Source organism: Corvus moneduloides, chromosome 4 (genome assembly GCF_009650955.1).
Source record: "Corvus moneduloides isolate bCorMon1 chromosome 4, bCorMon1.pri, whole genome shotgun sequence".
Classification (NCBI taxonomy): Eukaryota; Metazoa; Chordata; class Aves; order Passeriformes; family Corvidae; genus Corvus; species Corvus moneduloides.
The window spans coordinates 65,537,551-65,561,632 of NC_045479.1; the positions used below are offsets into that span (position 1 = coordinate 65,537,551).

Genomic DNA, 24,082 nt, shown 5'->3' on the forward strand with positions numbered 1-24,082 from the left:
CCAGAATTCTGACAAGATACTGACACATCAACTGACAGAAGGTAATGGTCTCAGATAAAAGGACAGCCAAGAACATATCATATTATAAAGGTACTTTTTTTTGATTCCCAAATATGAAATCTTATTTCTCAAGGAAAACAAATACTGCAGAAATGAAAATTTTGATCCTAATGTCAGCCTCCTCTCACCCCTATTATAAACAGCCCTCAAAATTTGTATAACTTCCTGATAATTTTCCTTATCCAAAACAAACAAATTAAAAATGGATTTGTGATATGAGACCTTTTGGTGTGGGAAAGATAAAAGATGTACACACTGGGACATGAGATTATCCACAGAATCACACATGGCCAAGAAACCTCATGAGGGTCAAAAAGGACAGCTAACTAAGGCAATTTTAAATCTGGTGTTATCTGTCTCTCAGAAGGCACATGCAGTCATTTCAAGGTAAATGCACTACAGACTGTGCCACAAGAGCTGGGTGTTGTATGATTAGAAAGGAAATGCTTTCGGTTTTCTGAAGAATTGTCGTAACACCTACACTACCAATGAATAGCCATATAAAACACAAAGTGCCATCCAAATTCGGAAAATGGACTTGTTCTGTTATTTCCCAAATATTAGTAAGACTGTAATATGGACTTGTCTGTTTCCAGGCAAAGCAGTGAAGGAGATAACCACTGCTTTAGACAGCAGATATTCCTCTGGATTTGTCAGTAAGGTTGTAGCAAAAAAGACTACATACACAAGGTACTGGAAATGAGTGTGTCTGTCCTCATGCTGTACTAACAGCTGTAGAATTGCATATTAAAAAAAAAAAAAAAAAGCAAGCAAATACTTCTTACCATAAAACCCTCAGTGTACTGAAACTGAGCTCTGGAACTGCCTTCTGCTGTGGGACTCAGGGGCTTAGGATCAGACATAGAGCGTTGCATCATCTTTGCTGCCTTTGGGCTTGATGGAGGAACCTTGGCCATGTCAGCATGTAGCATCTTCTGAGGGCTGATGTCATCAGTCATGGGTTTTTCATAAGGTACAAATGCTGACTCTATCACTTTGCTTGGTGAAATGGGTGAAATGGGTGAATAGAGAACTTTGGGAGATTTGGGAGGGGAAGGGACTACCTGTAATGTGGAGTCTGGACGAAGGTGGGATGAGTATCCTATCTCTAATGGTGTTGGACGTTTTTTATCTTTCTGAGGAGATGAAGCTGACAGATATTGGGGACTTTGAGTGTCTGACTCTGTCTCTGTTTGACATCCCAGACTTTCTCCTTTAAATGTCTTTTCTGGAGCTGAAATGTGCTTTATGATTTCAACCTTAGCATCCCATCGGGCCCTGATTGAAGGTGTTCTTATTGTTCCTACAGGTTCTGTTTGCACCGAAATCTCTGCCACTGTCTGAACTGCAATACTAGATACCTTGGAGAATGGTTTAGCTTTGTCTGCCTCAGTGGTGCTCTCAGTGTATTTCCCTACACGGGGCTTCCTTCTGGATCTGCTGGAAAGATCCCATTCATCTTGATCTTCATCATCTGTCTGAACACTTGTATCAACACTCTTCTTAGTTCTCCGTCTCCTGTTTGTGTAACCTCTTTCTGCTCCATCTTCATCATCAGTTTGCACTCCACTGTCCACTATTTTTTTGAAGCACCGGGGCTCTTCTTCCAGGGTCTCCTCAAACTCCTCATAAGGACCACGTAATTTTGGCATAGAACTTCTCTTTTTCAATTGCTTCTCCTCTCTAACATCAATATCCTTAAGAGACATTTCTGAAACCGAGCTTAGGATACCAGACCTGGGTATGTATTGGGTAATGCCATCAGACTGAACTGTATACCACGCTTGGCTTTGTGGAATTTCAATACCCAGCACTCCTGAAGCTGTAGTGGTTGTGTCATCAGTAGGCCAAAATTGGCCATTTTCTGTGGTTGCATACTGTCCTTCCAAGAGTGTTTGATCCGTGGTGGTTTGTGGTGAGCCAGTTCCTGAAGGGTCATAACCATACTGATATATTTGACGAAGTTTTTGCTCCTCTAAACTGTTGGTGGAGCTGTTGTTGAAGCTGTTGGAACTGTTTCAAGCTGCAACTGCTGCTGGGCTAATGTCTCTTGTCTCATCATAAACTGAGCTTGTCGTTCCTCCTCCTGCTGAAATAAGAGATGATGTTTCATGGATTGCAACTCCTCAAGCTTTTTTTGCACCATAAACTTTTCTTGTTCCCTAAATCTTTGAATTTCCTGACGTTCCCATTCCAGCTCTTCCGCAAAGCGCTGCTGCTTAATTTTCTCAAGCTCAAGAAGTTCCCGCTCCAAATCAAGCTGCTGCTGTTTGCCTTCTTCAGGGGCAATGAGAAGGGCAACCTCATCGTCAATTACATCTGTATAAACTTCAGATGCTGTAGTTAAAGCAGGTATCAAGCTGGCTGGCTCAGTGGTAATAGTTTCTATAGTATGAGGTGGCAACCCTGTCTCCATACTAATGGCAGTAATTGCATTATCTTTTTCAGCTGCCACAGTTGTCAAGAAACTGTATGATCTTGGGAGTGGTTGAGTCTGTTGCAAAGTTGATAAAGAGGGCACTGAGTCAATTGTTTGGAGAGTAGGTAAATCTCTGACACTTGTACTGAAAATAGAACCAGGTTGTGTGGTGATGGCAAATGTGGATGGGATTGGAGTTGCTACTGAAGAATAAACAACACCATTGGATGATCTTAAAACACTTCCAACGCCAAACTGCGAACCCACAGATGACACCATTCTTGCTTGGGAATACTGCGGTGTACTGAGCCCGAGGCCAGAAATCTGCCGAGTCTCTGCATATGGACCCGTAGTCTTGCTTGAGTAATCCATAACCTCACCTGAAATTACAGGGCAAAGTTACAGTCCAGTCCCACAAAAGAATGTTGCTTTGCGGATTCTGAAAGTCATCCCATCTTGATGAAGTAAATGGGAAGGGGAAACTGCATGCAAATCTTCAGGTTAGTGATCTACTTTGGATGTGAAAGAAACAGCATTTCTGAACATGCAGGCACATGCAGGCACCTCTGTGCAAACACATATGTAAAATGAAGAAATGAAAAACATGTGTAATCCAAAATAATTTGTCACACTGTCCAAAAGAAAGCAAAACAACAGAAGGAGGGGAAAAATAATTAAAAAAAAATTATCCTGAAATGAGGTGAGGAACATCAAAATTATATTTCAAAGAAAGATCTGCTGCTGTGTCATACTGACCTGTAGTTACTCTTCCAGAAGTAAGATCTACTGCTGTATCAGTTGCCCCAAATCGATAATCAAAGCTATTCTTGCTTTTGTATGCAAATAGTCCAGCTTCTGATAAATTTGTGTCAGACATAGATGGTTTCATACCTCCCATTCCTCGGTAGCCATATGACCCTGAACGATCATACTGATAATGGTCATCTCTGTAGCCAAAGCGATCTTCAGGAAGTGTAGTAGACGGCTGCTGTGCTGTACAGCTCCTACCAAATGGCAATTTATAAACCATATCACAGCAGACAGCTCTTCTCCCTGCAGTCAGATCTACAGGCTTTTCATCATCTTCTATTACTGTTGTTATGATACCTGAAGTAGTTTCATCCATTGTTACTACTGTTCTGTGGGATTTTGTAGTGCTAAGGTCAACTGCTCCACTCTCTGCTGGCTCCTGAGAAGTGGAGAGATCAGTCCAACCATTTGTAACACCAACAGGTGGTACAGTAACAGGCTTTGTAGTAGCCCATGTCACTGCCTGTGTTGAAGTACCTAGGGATAAATTTATTGGCACTTCATCTCTACCTACGGAGAAGGCCTGGCTGCCTGTTACTCTGTATGCAGGCTCAAAATGTTTTGATGTTGTTAGCTGAAGCGGCGTTGTCATTGCATGTCCCAGATCAACAAGGCTGTCTGTGCTGGTGGCGTAGCTCACAGTGGCAGTGCAGGTCATTACAGTTACTGTCTCAGTGACTACAGGTAGAGAAGTATCGGCAACACATGCAGTGCTAAGATTTATTATGGACGGCTGGACAGTACTTACCGGCCGTCCACCTGTGTCAATTGCTGGCATTTGCCTTCTTACATCCATGGAAACAGCAGAGAGATCCATGCAGCTGTCTCTCATGTCAATGTCCATCTTAGTTAAAGTGCGAAGATCTATGACATCGCCCAAAGGATGGAATCTTCCATTCTCTCTGTATCTGGGTTGATCTACAATATGGAGTGGCTCTGGAGGTATAGTAATAGCAACACTACCTAAACCATAACCAGGCACTGGACCCTTAACCACAGACACTGTGGTCTTGGTTAGGTCTGTTGTTACTACTTCTGATTTTGAAATAGGTATTTTTTCAAAAGTTGATTGTGTTGTCACAGGAATAGCTTGCAGTGCACTTGAAATATACATACTCTGACCTGCCATACTTTGAATATCCATAGTTTTCATGGATGTAGTAAAAACTGGTTGCATAGGTTGTGGAATCTGTTCTTTAGAAGGTGCTTCTAAAGGCCAGGTGGTAACGGCCTGACTAGTTATAGCTTCTGTGGGAGTTCCAGGCTCAGAGGGCAATGTGATGACAACATAGGTTTCCTTTGAGGGTTTTGCCAACCTTGGTGAAGATTTGTTAGAGTGTGGAGACAAAGGGGAAGTGGGAGACGGTATTTTGTATTCAGCTGTGGAGACCAAATTCAGAGTCATACTTGAAGTCAATGACAAACTTACTGGTTTGGGTTGTGTTTCTGCTGGCTTATGGACAGCTATTGGGAGCGGAGGAACTGCTGGTTTAGGAGCAATTGGAGGTTTAGTTACTTCAGGGGGCCTGTGACTGAAAACAAGCCCTGCTGGAATGGAGGATGGTTTGGGTGGTACAGGAGGTGGTGTTGGGGTGTATGTTTTTGTGATAGGTACCACATGATTCTTTAATACAGCTGTGGACTCAAGTGTTGGAACAGTTGTGACTGGAGGTATCACTGTGGGAGCTGTTGCAGCTGGAGTCTTAATCTGTGACTTCTTTTTGGGATAAATGGCTGGCTTGGGTAAAATAGGTGGAGGTGGTAATGGTGGTGGAGGAGGTGGAGGAGGAGGAGGAGGTGGGAGTGGAGAAGGATGTGCAGGAGAATCCAAAGAAGAGCTTCTAAAAAGAGAGAATACTTTGGCTGAAACAGCAGGAGCTGAGGAAGGCACAGAGACCATGCTGGTCTTACTTACAACACTGTGAGTGAGTACAGAAGATGTTTCTGATGCAGGCTCTGTAACTGGTACTGGTGCTATACATATAGGTGGTTGCTCAGATGCACCATTAGTCAAATCAATCCTTGTAATATCAATACCCAATTCTTTGTGTGGCTCTTCAGGATGAATTTTGACACAGCCAGCCTCTACTGTACTTTTAATTTTTCTAGCTGTTTCCTTCTCTGCTTTGGAGGTATCAAAGGTAATGGTATCAGCTGCATATTCCTTGGGTTTTGTAACTGTAGTTGCCACTACTAAAGGTATAGTTTCAGGCAAACAAACTGCAGTTTGCTCCACACTCTCCACATCTGATTCTATAGATGTTTTTTTAGTGGCTCCAGCAATAGATTCATAAGGCATGCTCATTTCAGAGTACTCTTTTGCAGATGTTAAGGGAACCTGTGTTACTACCCTGACACCTTCAGAATCAGCTGGTTTACTTATACCCTCTGCTGGACCTACAAAACCTGTGGTTGTGCTATCTATAGGTGAGGAACTATCCGTGGTACAAACTGAAGATGTAGATGATGTTAAGGAAGCTGTATCAGAAGCTAAAACTGATGCAGCACCTTCTGATGTCTCAGAGTATGTCAATATTGATGTTTCATGAGATATTATTTCTTGAATTTCTCTGGCATAATCTGTTAAGTATTCATCTTCAATTTCCTCTGCTGTAAAATGCTGTGTTATTTTAACATCTGGAATGGACAGTGCTGTGCTACTGACAGGTGACACATCTGAGATTGCTGAAGTAGTGCTTGATGTTAAAGATGTACTATCGACTATTTCTCCACCACCAGATACCTTTGTATCAGATGTGGGAATGAAATCAGAAGTTGGCTGTGTTGGACTAGACCCTGGGGTTAGCTGCATTTTCTGTCTTTTCATAAGCTCTTCATAAGCAGCTTCTGCATCTAACAAATGCTTTTCCTCAATGGTGGAAGTTACTGTGCTGTCTAATACAACTATTTCATGACTTTCTGGGATAATGTAAGAACTAGAAACAATATCTTCTTGAGGCACAATAGTATGTAAAGTCTCAACACTATAGTATTCTTTCTCTAGATCACTAATTTTCTGTGGTTCATCATAGACCTGTTCTGAAGCTCTTGTTTTTTTCTCTTTTCCTCTCTGTTGTATATATTCACTGCTCTCATCTTGTCTCATGACAAGACTAGTATCAATAGTTCCATTGTAAGTATCCTCCACTAAAGATTCATAAATATAATCCTCTATTAGCATTCCACCATATAATGATTCTTTTTCAAATACTTCATTATTTTCATTTGAAATTTGAAATGATTTGGACTTATGCATCATCTCTTCATATACCTCTTCGGCACTTTTCAATGTCTTTTGACCACTCTCTTCTTTTGGGAGTCCAGTTGGTTGTTCATCTGTTGGTGAGTACAGAGAGACAGCAGTAGGCAATTTGTAAACTTTCTGCACTTCTATTATTTTTTCTGGGCTGATTTCAAAACCTTCAGGTTCTGACTCAATGCTGGGTGAATATTCAGAACAAGAAGATCTGTGCAGCTCTTCCATTTCTGCAGCCTGTCGTAATTCTTCTGTTGGAGATGCATCTTCAATGGGAGAAAGATTACTTGGTGGAGTCTTTGGACGTTCCCTTCTTCTCTGGGCTCTTAGTTCATCCTTATCCTTTTTAGATTTTTTGCTAGAACTTTTTCTTTGTTGCTGTTCTAATTCACGTTGTTTCTCTTGTTCCTTTAGCAGCTCTTCCTCTTCCCGTAGTTCTTCTTCTTCTGAAGAATCTTCAATAGTGGGAAGAAGAGGACCATGTGTCCGATGCCTGGCTTTGCGCTGTTTGCTCTCCCCTCCCAGTTTTTTGTGACTAGGACTGCTGTCACTGTCTTCGTCAAGTGATGACACTGAAGTAGGAGATGTACCTGGTGTGAAACTAGAAGCATGTAAACTAGAAGATCCTTCTCCTCTAGATCTATCTTCTGGTGAATCTGTAAGACTCTCCATCTCTAGCTCAGGCTCTTCATCAAAATATAAAATACCTTTCTGTTGTTCAGATACTTCAGAATATTTGGCTGTTATTGTACTATTTAATTCTATTGTTTTGAAACGTCGAAGGCCTCCTCCTCCAGATATTGCAAGCTCTTCACCGTCTTGACTTTTACTTTCCCTGTATTTTGGCTCTGGGCTTTCATCAAAAGTCTCATCATCATCATCGTGCCATGAATGTCTTCTTCCTGCATCCTCATCATAGCCTGCACTACTTTTCCGTGCCATTCTTCTGTGTTTTCCAGCTGTACCTTTGGCTTTGCTTTTCACTTCTTCTTTCTTTTGGCTTTCAGCTGCACTGATCTCTTTGAGTTGATTTCTAATGAATTCATCATCTTCAGAACCTGAAGCATCTTCATCAGCACTCATCTCTATAATCTGTTTTCTAATGAAGTCTTCCTCATCACCTGATCCCTGACTGTCATCTCGTTTGTACTCATCACTGCTTGAAGAACCAACACTAGTTCTTCTTTTTCTCCTTGGGACAGGTGAGTTTTCACTCTCACTGCTGTCTTCCACAGAGTCATAACGTTGCTGTCTTCTTGCTGGTATGTCCTCTCCTTCATGGTCTTCCTTGTAATCTGCCTGTGAGGAAGCAGCTCCTTTGCCCTCTTCTACAATGGTTCCTTCACCCTCTTTGATAGCCTTTAAGTCTTCCTCATCTGAACTGTAAGATTCTGGAGTGACGGGCAAAGGCTTTGTTTTAAGTTGATCCTTTGTCTGTTCACCATATGTTTCAGAAAGCTCTTTGCTTTTTGCAGATTTTTCATCAGAAAGAGTACTTGCCTGAGCTTCTAAAATTGAGAGCACAGTACTTTCCAATTTAGCTAGATCTGAGGGGCTCGGTGGACTTTCTTGTGAAATAGTGTCTTTTTTATTAGATTCTTTGAGTAAATCTTTTTCATCAGTGGGGATATGACTTGGAATTTCACCAAGTGAACTTGATATCCCGTCAGAAGAATACCCGGTGTCACTCAGACCTTGTGGACTTTTCTGTTGCTGAGAGCTTGATGTGTCTGATTTGTCATCCTCCTTTTCCTAAAAAAATAAATACATAACGCGTGTGTATATATTTATATATAAATTCTTAATGTCTCCTGGCAATTAAAACATGTGATTCTTTTTCCTAAAGGATGAGTTCATGTCTCAGATGAAGACTGAACAATAATTCTGCTATTCAAAGCTATTAAAATAATACAAAAAAGTTCCTCAAATTTTGATTTTTTGCATTGAATCTAAGCATTGCTTGGCTGTCCACACTGGCAAATGATTTTACTAGTTTCAAGATGATCTTTTATTTTTCAATACAAAATTTAATTGTTTTAAGAACACTTAGTAATCATAATCTGCCATTTGTTCACACAATGGGACAAATTTCCCGAGGGGTTTATTTATATGAAGATTTTATTTACTATGTTTCAAAGCTGTTTTTGTGGTTCTAGATACAAAGTAATATAGCTTGACAAATAGCTGCAGAATTTCTGGAGTATGCTCCTCTCTTTACCCATTCTACCTTTTATAATTGTCTAGAAATATGTCAATCTTCTCAAATATTGGACTCATGGTTTAATTTTGATAATTGAAGTATTACACATTGCAACATGCCACAGAATACACTGAGTATTGAAGCACGATTTAATGACGTGTGGAATGTCCTCACATATTGGTATGTCCCCTACAGCTGGGCACTGCACAAATATTTTCTGAGTATCTCACAAAAAAGAAGTTTCTCCGTAAATTGGTAATGCAGAGTAAGCTGCTGGTAGGGGTGTGATTGCAGGGAGGAAAGCATGATGGTCAGCCATGATTAAAGGAAGCAAACAAGGCAGGCATTCCTGACTGAGCATCAGAACCAATGTTTTCCTTCTCATCCCTAATTAAACACCCTTAGTCATCCTAGCTTCCAGATGCTTCTACACCATTCTGACTGACAAGCATCTCTATCTCCTTCTATAAATAACAAAAATGCCAAAAATATCCTACAGCAAGTATTCCCGCACCAGTTTCCCTCCTGCTTCTCACAGCTGTGAAATGCTCTGTACTTAGTGAAAGTAACTCATCATTCAGCTAAAAAACAGTTCATTCTCCAAAATTCAGGTCTGCTCTACTCTGAGCTGACAATTTTAGGAAGTGTTCCCACATCCACTGCCAATTTGAGAACAAGCATCCCAAAGTCTCATTATGTGATCTTTATTTCTGCTAGGGCTCTCAATAATAGAAGTAGGGAGTATTTACCAGCTTTGCTAACCTAAGTCAGTGATTTCTGAAGTACAGCAAATCATTTATTTAAAGGTTTAATTTATCAACTTCATTGTCAATAAGATTATTTGAAAAATAGTTAAAAGTACTGTAGAATAAATATACTAGGAAAATTATCATGAATGTTAATTATAATTTAAAATAACATTTACACTTATGGTAAGTTGCTATCGACTACAAGTATTTTCAAAGTTTATTCACACTAATGTTACATTTAGAGTCAAAATATCAAAATCCAAATATTTTTTATAGTCAGTTATATTCTTTTTTAAAACTAGATAGGTTTAGATTTAATTTACATTTAAGGTATGTGTTGTTGCTTTTAGACATATCTTATATACTTTGAATATAATCTTACATTAAAACACTAATATTTATATTATTAAAATATTATTGCAGTAATATACTAATATTTTATTAATTAATCATCATTCACAGGAGTGATCTATTTTATGCTTTGCAAAATCAGATAATACATTGAATATAAACTACATTTATTTTTACCAACATTATAACCAATATTGCAAATCCAACTATCCGATATCACAGAAAAATCCATTGCAAATAAAAATCCAGTGTGAAAACAAACATTTCTAAGGACTTCTTGAATGATAAGGCTGTGATTAATATTTAAACATGGAGAAACCTGCAGTATTCAAAAAAAACTTTGGGAAGTCATCACCATTTGAACCCTACAGCTCTCACTATTCTGAAAAATCTACTCTTGGGTATTGTCCGGCCCTTAAGGACAGAATTATGTATGGTCTTTACAAAAAGTCAGCAATGAAGCATAATTAAACATTTCAGGTTTTGTATGTTATATTTACATTTTTGTTCCCTTTATTAAAGAAAAATTGTTTAAGGGGAATTTATTTTGCTATGTTAAAAAAATACATGTATCATTAAAACCAAGGGATTTTTCCCTCTATAAATAGCACACCCCTCACCGAAATTTCACCCATGACACTTGATTGTTATTTTTTCATTTATGATCAATATGTTCATACTTATGAAGACATACCCAACAAAACTCACTATGATCAATTTAGATGAGCTACTAAAAAATGCAAACATTGCTCAAGCTCAGAAGGTTTCCCAGAAGCTGAGTGACAGGATGCATCCATCTAGTGAAAGGGAACCTCTCAGATCTTGGTTCTCCACAGGGAGACGGAGTGATACAGTCAGTTGTAAAGCAGAGATAGAAAGCATCAACTGAACAGTTAAGCACAGAAAAAGGTAAAGAACAACTGGTTCATGGAACAACTTCAGCCATTCTCTTTGCAGCTGAGTCCAGTGTCTAGTACAGACTGTGACCAAACCAGAGGAGATGGCAATGAATATTGCTGTTGCCCACCCTGCTGTTGAACCTCAGCGTATGCCATAACATGACTGCTATGAATCACAGGAAACTGAATATGAGATTGTCTGCTGTTTGTACAGTAAGGAGAAGAAAAAGATCTACAATAAGGACAGAATTCTTTTCTCACTGGCAAAAAAAGGGATGAGAAAAATCCAACTTTCTTTTTAAGGTTACCAAAACATGACTGTATTTTCTAACATTTTTGTTTGTATCGTTGCCTGCACCATGGTACATGCAAAAATTATCCTGCATATCATGCTTCAAGATCAATATGCATGTAAACAATATGTGGCCTCTGGGCTTTTTTCTCTTACTTCCTGTAGTCTGAGAATTAGGACATTGCCACTAGCTACATCTGTTCTTAAAGGACTGCTAACTTATTTTCTGTGGGGTTGGCCATTAAATCCACAAAGACAGCATCATTGTTAAACTTGCAAACATATCATAAACATAAGATTTTTAGATGAATAACAAAATATTGCAGAAACAATGTTGCTAAAGATCATATATATATTCCAGAACTCTTTGAGAATGAAAAAAATGCATTCAAATCATAAAAATCTACTTTCTTTTCCCTGGTAAATTAGGAAGTACTTTGATACATGTTGAATTACTGGGCTTTTCTGAGTATTTCAATGGCATTTCCTCTGAGTTTGTCTACTGTGTGTTTTTAATACTGGACAAATTTAGCTCTAATACAGACATTGATAAGAAGAACTTCTTGAGACATGAGGAAGAAGGAGACTTATAAAAGCTGCAGTCTGGATAAGACTTTAAAAACAGCAAATGCAACCTCTTTAACTAATGTTAAAAATTATCTAATGTCAAATGTATCTGTGCTATTCCAGTGCCATTTCTGTGATGCCAGAGTCAATCCATTACACAGTTATTTTGTATTAGAATTTTTTGCTTTATCAGTATTATTTATTCTTACTCTTCCTCATTTTTACTATTCTTATTTGAAAACATAAAACAGTGTTCAAAAAACATCAAGGTGTGGCACTTGTGGAGCTGGTTTAGTGGTGAAGGTAGCAGTATTTGCTAAGCTAATAGTTTGGCTTCATGATCTTAGAGCTCTTTTTCAACCTTTATGATTATATAATTCTCTGAAAAAAGTTCTATTGGTTACCAAATCAAACCAGAACTTTAATAAAAGAAAAGTATGTCAAAAAAAAATCTTCTTTTTTTTAAAAAAAAGTATTTATAGCTGGCAAAATCAAATTCTGTTGCAGAGCACAGAAATTTGATTTTTCAAAGGAACTCATAATTTTTAAAAGGTCATTTTTTTTTAATAGAAGAAATAAAGATATCTACATTATACAAAAATGTTTCACAAAGTGGAAAAGAAACACAGTTGACTAAACTATGTAAACTGCAATTTCAACTTTATATTTTCAAAATGAAACATTTTATTTGTATCCAGAAATATTGCTACAAACAAGTCTTATCCTCCTTTTTCTCTCTCTCTGGGCTGTGTTTTGTCATTAATGGCATGTGTTAGAATAATGATGCCAATCAACAAAATACTAATATTTACTCAGTTACTCAACTGAAGCATGTGATCATTCCTCAGTAAACATAAGAAGGTAGTAATAAGGGTACATATATAGTATATTTGATATATTGCAAATGTATGTCCAATTGATACCACGGTAACGGGTTCATGTAGAAATGCTGAACTACTTCTGTGTTTATTTGTGAGTTCCAAGATGATGATTAGATACTGAAAATCTGCATGTGTTAAACCTCCAAGATTCCTAGGCTTCCTTGTTAGAACAGCTAACTGCTATTGCACATGTCAATAGTCAATATTACAAGATGGTTTCTCAGGAAAAGGACCTGTAAAACATGAGCAGTCAGTTTATTCTTCAAAAAATTTGTGAAGAAACTATATTTCAAAATATTACTGAAAAAATGCTTTGAAGAAAAAAAAACCAGCTTTATGATTCCTCAAATAACACTTTGAGACTCAAATATTTTAAAATGTTTCAATATTAAAATCACTTTTTTTTTCAGAGGATGCCAGATCTCTAAATACAATTGATATTTGTGATTTCTCCTGAACCTGAAGGGAGCCTACAGAAATGACAGAGTGAGAATATTTACAAGAGCATGGACAGGACAAGACAAATGGCTTCACACTGAAAGACAGCAAGTTTAGATTAGATATTAAGAAGAAGTTCTTTGTTATTAAGGTGGTGAATCACTGGCACCCATTGCCCAGAGAAGCTGTGGCTGCCCCATCCCTGGAAGCGCACAAGGCCAGGTCAGATGGGGCTTTGAGCCACCTGGTCTGGTGAAAGGTGTCTCTGTCTGTGGCAGGTGGGCTGGGACAAGATCATCTTTAAGGTCCTTTCCATAACAAACCATTCTATGATTCTCTGATTTTCCATGGACTATTCTACTGTTTCTACTGAATCATGTACAAAGCTCTTCATGTCTTCAGGGACTTACTGGAGTGCTGCTGCGTTTTCATGTTTTCTTCTTTTTTTTTTAGTGAAAAATGAGGATAGCAGTAATTGCTTATCTTAATGGAAAGCTAAACAAGTTAGTAACTACCATTTCCACAGAAGTGGATATAAAATGACAGCAGTTTGTCAAGTGCAGAAAGGTTTTTCCCTTGCATCCCTAACTAAAAATACACCTAGTTGAAATCCTCCATACGACTCTACCCTGAAATACATATAAATTATATTCTTCAATGTCTACATGTTGTCTTTTACCTAGTGAAATGGAATCAATGTGTGATATCTAAATTGGTATCACCTCTTCCATTTTTATCACGTGGTCTCTTGGGAAGAGCTGTATCTACCAATGTTTGATGGACAGCACAGACAAGACTGAAGTACTTCAATTAAAAAAAAAAAAAAAATCAGAGTTTATTTTACTAAGTACAAGCCAGGTGATACACCTTCTTTATTTTTAATGCTGAACAATTTGAAATAGGATTTTCCCAAATCTCCTTTTTGTTTGGTCCAAAAAGTAGTATTTTTGGCTATGTTACTCCAAGCATAATTCAGGGATTCCCTCAGTACAGTCATACATAGTAACTCTAGATATGATCAAGAGCAGTAAACATAATATGTGATAGGAGGTATATTTCACACAGGAGATTTGGTTTATAAAAATAGTATTTTCTAGATCATAATTTTTGAATTAGAATATTTTTTCTGTCCAAATACGTTGGTTACGATCAGGAAATATACAAAACAAAAAAGCCAACCAAACCCTTGACCTTTTTGACTGGGATTATTTGAAAACATAATTCTGTCAAAGATTAAACATTTTGCCTAAGCCTACTCTTATTTTTATAACATAATAATCAGCACCTAATTTGCGCTGCAATACAAAACCCCTTAATTTTCCATTTCTCAACAAATTGTGCATGTTATTCACTTCAGCTGATAAAGTGACTTGTTGGTGAGTTTATGTCTAGCAAAAGCATTTATTTAAGAAATGAGGACCTCTAGTTCATGGTATCATAAACTCACCCATTCCTCTGACTTGAGAGCCCACAAGAACCCTACATGAAAGTCCTTGTCTATATGAGATAAGCCAATTAAATAGTAAAAAGATGTAAAAATTGCATTCTTTAATGTGCCATGTTCAGACATCACAAAGTATTCCTGGAATTTCTATTATATTTTGGTATTGCGAAGTACAATACACCTTACCCTCTCAGATTATTTCCTTTTGGGATTGAGAACTACAAAAATACTCCAGTGTAACAATTAATCTTCAAAGTCTGGAGAGTCTAAAGATCAAGGTAAATAAATCTGAAATATTGGAAAAATTATTAAACTGGAGCTCTGCCTTAGTTTCAAATGCTTAACTGCTGGAGACTTAAAAGCAGGCAAGAAATCTTGAAATGTGCATGTAGAGCATAAGACTAACTGGTGAAACTTTCACTCAATGGGAATCATTGATTTTATCACTTAGAACTATCTTGTAAAGAGAATAACACCAAAGCAGGAAGGAGAGGGTCTGTAAGGATCAGATTCTAAGTTGGAGAAAGGGAAAAAGGGATGTGGGAGGGAGAAAAACACTTACTATTTTTTCTCTCACTGCTTCCACATGGTCGGTTCTTGGCAAAGGTGCTGTTTGAACAGGAATTTCTTCTTCCTGAGCTTTTTCAGTTTTCAAAACCTCTTGTGAAATCCCAGTTGTCAAATCCTCTTTCTTAACATCTTCTTGCTCCTTAGCTTGCAGACCCTTATAAGGTGCTTCAACTTCTGCTTTCTGTTTAGCAACGTGGTCTTTAATCTCAGCTGTAATTTCTTCTTTTTTGTCTTCTGGATGTGGTGTGCTCTTTTCTGGGGGCACAGTTTCTTTATCTTCTTCCACTGTGCTTAGGGGCTTCTTTTGGTCTGCAGTTGTTGTTGCAGGAATTTTATTTGCTGAAGGTGTCTTTGACAATTTCCCTCGCTGAAGTTTTGTTTCCTCTTTCTGATCTTCCTCTTGGATTTTATCCACCGATCTAGTTTTCTTAATTTTTTCATGTTGAAGTTTTATATCTTCTTTCTGAATTCCATGTTGGATTTTATCAACTGAAGCTGCCTTTGGCAATTTTACCTCCTGAAGCTGTGCATCTTCCTTCTGAACTGCAGGTTGGATTTTGTCAGCTGACAGTGCCTTTGCCATTTTCATCTGTTGGAGTTTTGGGTCTTCTTTCTGAATTCCCTGCAAAATTTTGTCAGCTGAGGGTATCTTTGCCAATTTTGTCTCTTGAAGTTTTATGTCTTCCTTCTGAACTCCATGTAAAATTTTATCAGCTGAGGATGTTTTTGCCAGCTTTGCTTCTTGAAGTTTTTCATCCTCCTTCTGAACTTCATGCAAAACTCTGTCATAGGAGGCTGTCTTTGTCAGTCTTGTTTGCTGAATCCTTGGGTCTTCCTTCTGAGAAGCACGCTGGATTTTATCAGCTGAGGGAGTCTTGACAAGTTTTCCCTGCTTAGGTTTTGCATCTTCCCTTTGAACACCTTGCTGGATTTTATCAGCTGACAATGTTTTTTCCAATCTCCCCTGCTGAAGTTTTGGAGCTTCTTTCTGAATGCCTGGTTCTTCTTTCGGCTTTGCTGCTGCCAGAGTAGGCGGTGTGGAAGTCTTCTGAGGGGAATGTGAGACAGCAGGCATTGGCTGTTTTTGAGGAGGAGCAGGTGGTTTGGATGTTGGTTGTGAAGGGCCTGTTTTCGGAAGTGGCACCTTGCCCATATCTCCAAGTTGTCCTGACATTGCCCTTTGGGTCTGGCAGTTTAAGCACAGCCATTCCTGTACCTGTGATACAACAAACATATGAAGTTACTTATTTGAAAAAGTAACAATAAAATCATACAGTGTTTGCAGCTGATACAGTTGAATTCTTTCAATCTGAATGCTATGCATACTGGTAAGTTATTCTCTTTCTTTCCTGCTCTTGCAGGAAGATCCATAGCACCATTCCAGAAACGGAGCATGTCAGATTCCAGAAAGCCTAGATGAACAAATATAAACAGACACTGTGAAAACTAACAGCAATGACATTTTTCCACAGTATTGATGACCTATATGTACAATGTTTGCTTACATATTTCTAACATATATTACTTTCTAAAGCCTCAATGATCTATCAATAGGTCCCTATAATTTTGTAAATCTGAGAAAAAGGGGACCAACTGGCACTCATGACTCTCTGTATTTCTCTTCAGAAATCCCCTCTTGAAGTTTTGTATAAGTATCAGTGTATAAATTTATTATGGCTGTAACTCAACAGGAAGATCACCTCTCTGCTCACTTTACTGCTAAATCCTGGTTGCACACTGGCTTCTTTTACTCTTCTTCCCAGAAAATCAGAAAAAGGACAAGTGCTTCTATCTGTGCAAAAGATCTCGTTGCCAGTTGCCTAGCTACTATATGAGAGAAGTAATCACACTGTTTCCAGTGGGATTTGGTTTATAGTCCCTTTAAAATAGCAAAAGAAAATTTTAAGCACAGAAGGATACTGAATGGAAAGAAAAAATCCAGACTCTTCTGGATACTAGAACAGCTAATGATGGTTTACTTCACTAATGCAAAATGAGCTTCACTGGTGGATAAGAGGTGTATACTGTACATTAAAATCTACATTTAAAATAGCTGATCAGCTATTTTTATAAGTGATATATAAATTACAAGAAACACAGATGATATGACAAAAATCTTAAGTAAGAAAAGCTCATATGGGCTAGTTTTATGGAAATGCAACTAAGGAGAAGCTATTTAATATATAAAATTTTCTGACGAATTTTCTTTCAGGCAAAGCAAGAATGCATGCATTATCATTGAGGTCATCAAACAATTGCCTTGTGCATTTATTATTTTAATTTTTTAGAAATGACCAAACTAGTGAGTCCTAGTAATTGACACAAAAAATATTTATTAATAGTACCTGATAATATTGTCCCAGTAAATGCTGTTTATCAGCTGAATCAGCTGTCTCCCCTAACAGTTACTACATCCTTTGCAATTCCAAACTGAATGTGGCTCTGTATCAGACTATTAAATATAATTTAGGCTTAGTTTCTCTGTTGAAAAAAGCATTTAAACATAATCCTCCAGGACCTACTATCCTCCTCCATAGGACTTAAAGTGTTCCAACTACACATAATTTGTTTGGGGAGTACTAATTAAGATACATACATATATATCTTAATTATAAATTTATAATATAAATATAAACTTTTTTTTTAATGAATGTGCAAAATATAACTAGTTTTTCTTGAAGATACTACTCTTAGATGGGGTTATATGGAATTCTTATGATAGTTTCCTCTCTTTTCCTAGAAAACAGTATTGGAAGCCATAAATATCTTGTGCACTGTCTTTTATAAACTGAAAATAGAAGCAATGCTCCAGGAAACAAATTTGCCCCACAGAAAATCATGATATTATTATTAGAAGTCTGCAATGGACTAAAAATACCAGATAACATTGAGCATGAATAGACTACTGAAAAAAGATCCAATTACATAGTAGCTTTGATTGTTTTCTCATTAAATTTGTGAAGATCAATGTACAAAGTTGGTGAAATAATTGTCATAGTAATTTTTAAAAATTTATTGGAGGGCCCAAAAGATTTTAAACCCCCAAAAATGGGGCAGATTTTGCTTAATCCATTCAGCCTGAAAAATGCTCATTTCACAATTTAAGCAGAAATAATGCCATTATTATTTGTGGTAGTATAGCTTCAGTCAGCACACGACATGAGAATAAGACAGTACTTAAATGTATTAAGCTTCTCAGAATCTAGCCTTAGCCATCTTTAATTACATAAAAACATAATGAAGTGGCTTCTGCCATGAAATAATCCATGGTTCAAAAAATTGCTTCTATATAGATATTCTTTATGAACATGTGAATCTATACTTTAAATTCATGTTCTCTTTGCAGTACCATTTGTTTGACCTATATCCATATCCAGTTTCTAGGGTCTCTATGTTTGTTTCTTTTCTACCTACATTGGCTCTTCTCCTGGCTCTGCTGATCATACAGATCCCATCTAGCACCTCTCAGCTGCAGCTTACTCACTGCTCATACACTTGCTCCTTCTCAGATTCATCGTCACTTCCCTTTCCCTCATTTAAATCATTCACAGACTCAGTGCTTTGAACTGCCTATAACAACTTTAGCAACTTTAGTAACAGTATTAAGTGTTTAAAACCCAAAACAGTTATCCAGTCACTGTTTCCATTGCTCACTGTCCCTATTTAGTATCTTTTCCCTGGAGTAAATTTCTGCAACTCAGGGACTACGCTTTGTGCTGAGCACATGATAGACCTCTTAAAAAGGAAAGTAATGACAACATGAGGAAAGGAATGTGATGATCAGCAGACTGGCAAAATGCACTAATTTTTGTCAAAAGATGGAACCACCAGTCTTGCCTCCCTGCCATACTGATGAATGTGATAGCAGGGAAATGAGCTGGAATTGTCCAGATATCCAGTGATTTAATGAACCTTACCATCATCCTCTTGGACTTTTTCAATATATGCATCTATTTACAAGTTTATTTTTCAGTGCTGCTGTATAGGCATTGCAAATACTACCCCCAAAGCTATAAGAGTTTCATATACTGGTTTATTTATTATCATGTGGAATTTGATCACAAAAGAGCCCACAAAAATCTTCTTATAGTACCAGGCCTCTAGCTCCTGATTCTCTGTCAGAATGGTTCTCTAGAAAATCAAATTTTGTACCATGAAGTCATATGCCTCAGTTTTAGACTTGTCTTTTCCTCAGTTAACCTCATGCCCTGAATGCAAGCTTTTTCCTGAGGCTATCTCTTCAGTTAGCCTGTCAACCCAAACTTATTAGGACTTGGGAAATGGACATCATCTTTTAGCAATCTCCACTAGATAAAACTTCTTAGTTCTTTACAGAATTCTTCACACCCTTTGGTTCCTGAATTGGCAGTAGACACTATGATTGGCACTACAAGTGATACAAGTTCTTTAATACTCTGAATCCATGGCTCTCTCCCTATGTTTTCAGCAAACCTTACAACTCAGTATTGCTGGGCACAGCAAAGTAGCTCTGTCACAATGTTCTCCTCACTCAATTTTGTAATAAACAAATGTCATTATGAAAAGGGCAGACATCTAACATTCATTGTGAATGTCTGTTTTTCAGTCATCAACCAAGAGCTCTGCCCTGCTTGTTACAGAATGGCCCTTTCTGTAAACAAAAGGAGTGAAGGAACTCTTGAAAGGCTCAGCTCAGAGGTTCAGGTGTCTGATTCAAGGCCTAGGCTGGTACAGCACAGCTGAGAGTCCTCAGCTCAGTTTTATGGAGAAAAAGGCTGCTGAGATGGTATTTTAGAGAAAGCCAGGTGATGTAAGAAAATGTAAAAAAAAAATAAAAAAGAGTAAAACCACATAGTGTCACAGGGAGAAAAATTCAGGAAAAAATATACTGACATGAAGAGGTACAAAGCCAAAAGGAAAATACAGAGAAGTGGATGGTAACAACCCAGCAGTCACAAAGGTTGGCCGGTATGTTCCAAGGCGGTGGAGAAGTTGATGCTTGCTGACCTGACTGGTGACTGTCTGGCCAGCAGACACCATTCAAGGGCCTCACTGAGGTGGTGAACATTTTAATATTAACAGCTCTTCATTGCTATCTATCTGCTGTGTGTATTCATCCACAAATCACTCTGTAGTCCTCAAGTGTGTACATCTTCCTTGCTGTGTCCCTCTGCCTGTGGTAAACATTGCCTGAACAAAAGAGTGCAGAGAGAGAAGCCCACATTCCCATCTAGAAAGGGAATGCTGGCCTCAGCACTTCTTTGGGATGTGTGATCTACAAATTCAAATCCCACACAAACTGAGGAGTAAGATCTCCTACCTCTAGGGGAAATATTCAAATTGCTAGAGCTACATATAGAAAAGTTACCACTGATGTTGCATAGAGAAACATAAATATTCAGAGCATGACCACCAAATCAGACAGTAGATCTGGCAGAAGAAAAAAATACAAAAATAAAATACTGAAATCCCACACTTTCTCTATCCAAACAGTGGTAAGCAGTCAGGAGGTAACTGTCTAAAAGCAGCCAGTTTGGCAGAGACAGGGTCTACAGTGGAGCCTCTATGTTATCCAGAATTAGAAAAATTGCAGAAAGGTTTTCACAGATACAATGTCTGTGGAGGTCACAGGCAGTTTTCCAGGCTCATTCTCCTGAATTTACACATAAATTTTGTCTAAAACGTCACTTAGGAACTTAAACTTATTTTTGGATCCCACCCCAAGTGGAGAAATTATGTGCAAACAAATGCTTAGTCAGATGGCTGATTTTTTGAAAAAAAGGTTAGAAAAAATCGGCTAATTTAACCTAGGGAAACGAATCCCACAAGTATGACTTATATGGGAGGAAAGGTATATTGGCTGCAAACCAAATGGATATTAATTGTCCATGGACAAATTTAGCTTTGAAATTAGAAGACCTTCCTTGCCATTAGTGATTTGAAGTTTGGAATACAATACAATAGGAGTGTGGTACAGAGAAACACAGTTAATTTCAATATATGATGTGATTGCCAGCAAAATCACTCAATGATTCATGAAATCCTACCAGTTTTTAAAACTGCATTTCTGTAATAGTACTCATGAGCAGAATGCATTATATCATTAGCATTAAATACATTCACAGAATTTAGTTTACTTTAAACATCAAGGTGTCCTTTGGCCACCAAAGAGAGATCATAGGAATCCCCAAAAACTGGTTCAGATGAATTTAAAGCATCAAATTAGAAAAAAAAAAAAAATAGTAAGAATCCCTGCAGAATGAAGAAGTTTGGCAACAGAAGGAGGAAGGGATTACCTTTTTAGTTTAAGAATGTTTTTTTTATTTGCTGAAGTGCAACCAAGATGAGATTATTATCTGAACAATGCAAAACAAAGTACCATCTCTTACCTTTTTCTCAGATAAAGAGTTTCAGTATGCGATTGAGGAAGACCAAGTTATCTCAGCCTCTCATTATTGTTACAAATTGCTAAGTTTACTTATAAGCCATCACAACTATGAAATAAAATAAGGTATTTTCAATGATCTCTTTTTCTTCCACACCAAGCGATACATGAAGAGAGTTGTAAATACTGCAGCAGAGTAGCGGAAAAATACAGAGGAATCAGTGTTTCTCCCATATGTCAGGAATTGTCTGCTCCTTAACTTTAATAGGGTTAGGACTGCTGAATATTTCACTCAATTACATACAGATGAAATACAGAATATGACAACACAAAGATGACCTACTTCTTCAAGTGATAGCAATTCTGAAATGTGTATACCCTTACCTTACCTCAAGATACATCTTAGCACATTCAGAAAAAGCTCAAATTTTTGTGAATTTTCAGCAACCGCTCTATTGGATGGGAATTTTTATTTTAGCAATTCAATTTAATAGATAATGAGATTTTTATGTGTATAGTGTCTGTGTGTACCTTAGTTTCCCTTAGTTATTTTGCTGAAGTCCCTTAGAGGCCTAGAATTATGCTGTCAATAATAGAATAATAGAACGTACCCCTAGCGTACATCTACACCATCACAGATGCAAAAGAATGAAAGCTGTGGAGAAATAACTTTTTTTTTATTGAGGAGGGGGAACATCACTGTATTTGTTTTTACTCTGCATCTACCTGCACTGTAATATGTTTGTTGCTTCTTTTTATGCATCATTATAACAAGATGACTAAAAGTCCTCCTTTGTATTGGCAGGTTTAGCTCTAGGGGTGCTGTTGCCCAAAGCAAAGGCATGACCCTTCCTCCTCAGGCTTACACAGAGAAATTTCCATCAAGCTTTACTTTACTACCCCTGGTGACCACTTCTTCTGTTACCATGGCAAAAACAACCTCAGTGAAAGAAAAAACAATAAAGTGGATATGGGCATCATTCAAAGGCCAATCTTTTGTTTATTAAGCATTTAAGATATTTTTAATATTGATTTTTACAATGAAATACACATGAAAATCAGCTTACTGTTCTTACAAATAAATGACAATAGAATCTTTTTATTAAGCAGTCTTCTCATCTCCAAAGTCCTGAATCTCAGGACCAATCTCAGAGTGGTTTCAGCTTTATTTTGGAATCTCATTTCACTCATAAAAGCCACTGCAGGTAGAGAATTTACTTGCAGGATAAGAAGATAATAGTCACATTCATAAACATATTTCAGTGTATATCTGAAAATCAGAGTCAGATAAACATTGTTGCTGTGACATTCTCTTTCACAGGTTCTTTTAAGGAGATTCCCAATTAAATGACTGAAGAATTTCAGTTTGCTTGCATACGTGACAAATGACCACGCTGTTGTACATTAATGAATAGCAGCATATGACCTCCACTGATGCTATTATTAACTTGCTTTGATAGAATTGTAGTTCTTAAAGATGTCTGTAGATCATATAGACCAAAGAAATCCAAGGTTGTGTTAGTGTCTGAAGTCATAATTTTATGGTTAAAAATACAGCTTTATTAAATACTTATTTTATAAACCTGTTCAGTCAGAGCTTTAAAAATATTAGGCTACTGTAATCCTTTCTGGCTAGATGTAGATGTTGAGATGCCTCACTAAGCTCCTTTGTACCCTTTATTACAACAGTCTCAAAGAGTAACTGTTTTCTGTACCTCCCAGAAGCTGAATCACTATTCCCCACACAACGGGTCAGCAGAATATGTGAGTATTCCCATCGCATCATCGCTATTATTTGTTCTGAACTGAAAAAATGTCTAGTGTCACAGATGGCACTAAAACAACAAAGAACACCATCTCCTGAAGAGTTTGTGGTCTATTCAATTCTGTGTTCAGGGCTGACCTCTTACAGACAGTCTAGAGAAAATTGTTTTTGTTCAAAAACAATAGTTTAGCTATGGAACTAGGCTCTGTAGCAAAAAGGAGAACTGTTCTTTTTATTACATGTCACTATATATATTTAGTTATAAACTACAAATGCAACCTTTCTCTCTGAACCTTAATGGGTCGTATATACAAACACCTTAAACTTAAAAGTAAAAACTTTTTAATTTGGTCATCCCCAATAGAAATACAGAGACAACTGATATATATCATTGCTCTGAAAAGTCACTTTTGCATTTTGTTTGCTCTTGCAAATCAGATAATCCTAAAACTAACATGTACAGTTCACCCCAACAATATGGTTTGCAAAACCAAAAATCTCTGCTAAGACAGATGGAAATGTGTCTGTCTTTTGTCCCCATTTTATCTACTAATGCATTAATTGTTTTATGAAGAGAGATCTGCATGCTTCAAGTAAAATGCTATGAACAAAGATGTCAATACTTAAAGATTAAAAGGAGATTCTTTAATTTCGTTTTTTTAAACTCCTAGTTCCATCCAGTCTCATCTAACCTAAATTTTAAATACTTAACTGAGGAGCTAAAGTTATGGCCCCGGCTACTCAAATTCATTCAGGAGACTATGGGATGTTGTCCCCAGATATGAACAGTGTTGGTGGTCTGACTATTGTATCTACTCCTGATTAGGGAGAGGGCCTGCAGCAAACTGTGCTCCACACAGACCTCACTTCAAGGATGAATCTGAGATTTGCTCAGACCCTACAATAAAGTCCAACGATAAACCTTTCTTAAAATAGTAGCCTGAAGAAAGGACCTAAATCTGTAATCTGATACTTAAATAAATGGTCTGATATTTGAAAGCTCTAAATAGCTGAAGA

At 37.5% G+C, this 24,082-nt stretch overlaps 1 protein-coding gene across 1 annotated transcript in view; it reads right to left on the minus strand.

Annotated features, from left to right (window-relative positions):
* The window catches only part of PCLO (piccolo presynaptic cytomatrix protein), a 327,932-nt gene that overhangs the window by 168,900 nt on the left and 134,950 nt on the right, over window positions 1–24,082 (minus strand). Inside the window, 5 exon segments of the mRNA XM_032107596.1 lie at window positions 846–2,039; window positions 2,041–2,076; window positions 2,078–2,859; window positions 3,236–8,297; window positions 14,929–16,152. Of these exon segments, the coding sequence (XP_031963487.1) occupies window positions 846–2,039; window positions 2,041–2,076; window positions 2,078–2,859; window positions 3,236–8,297; window positions 14,929–16,152 (8,298 nt within the window).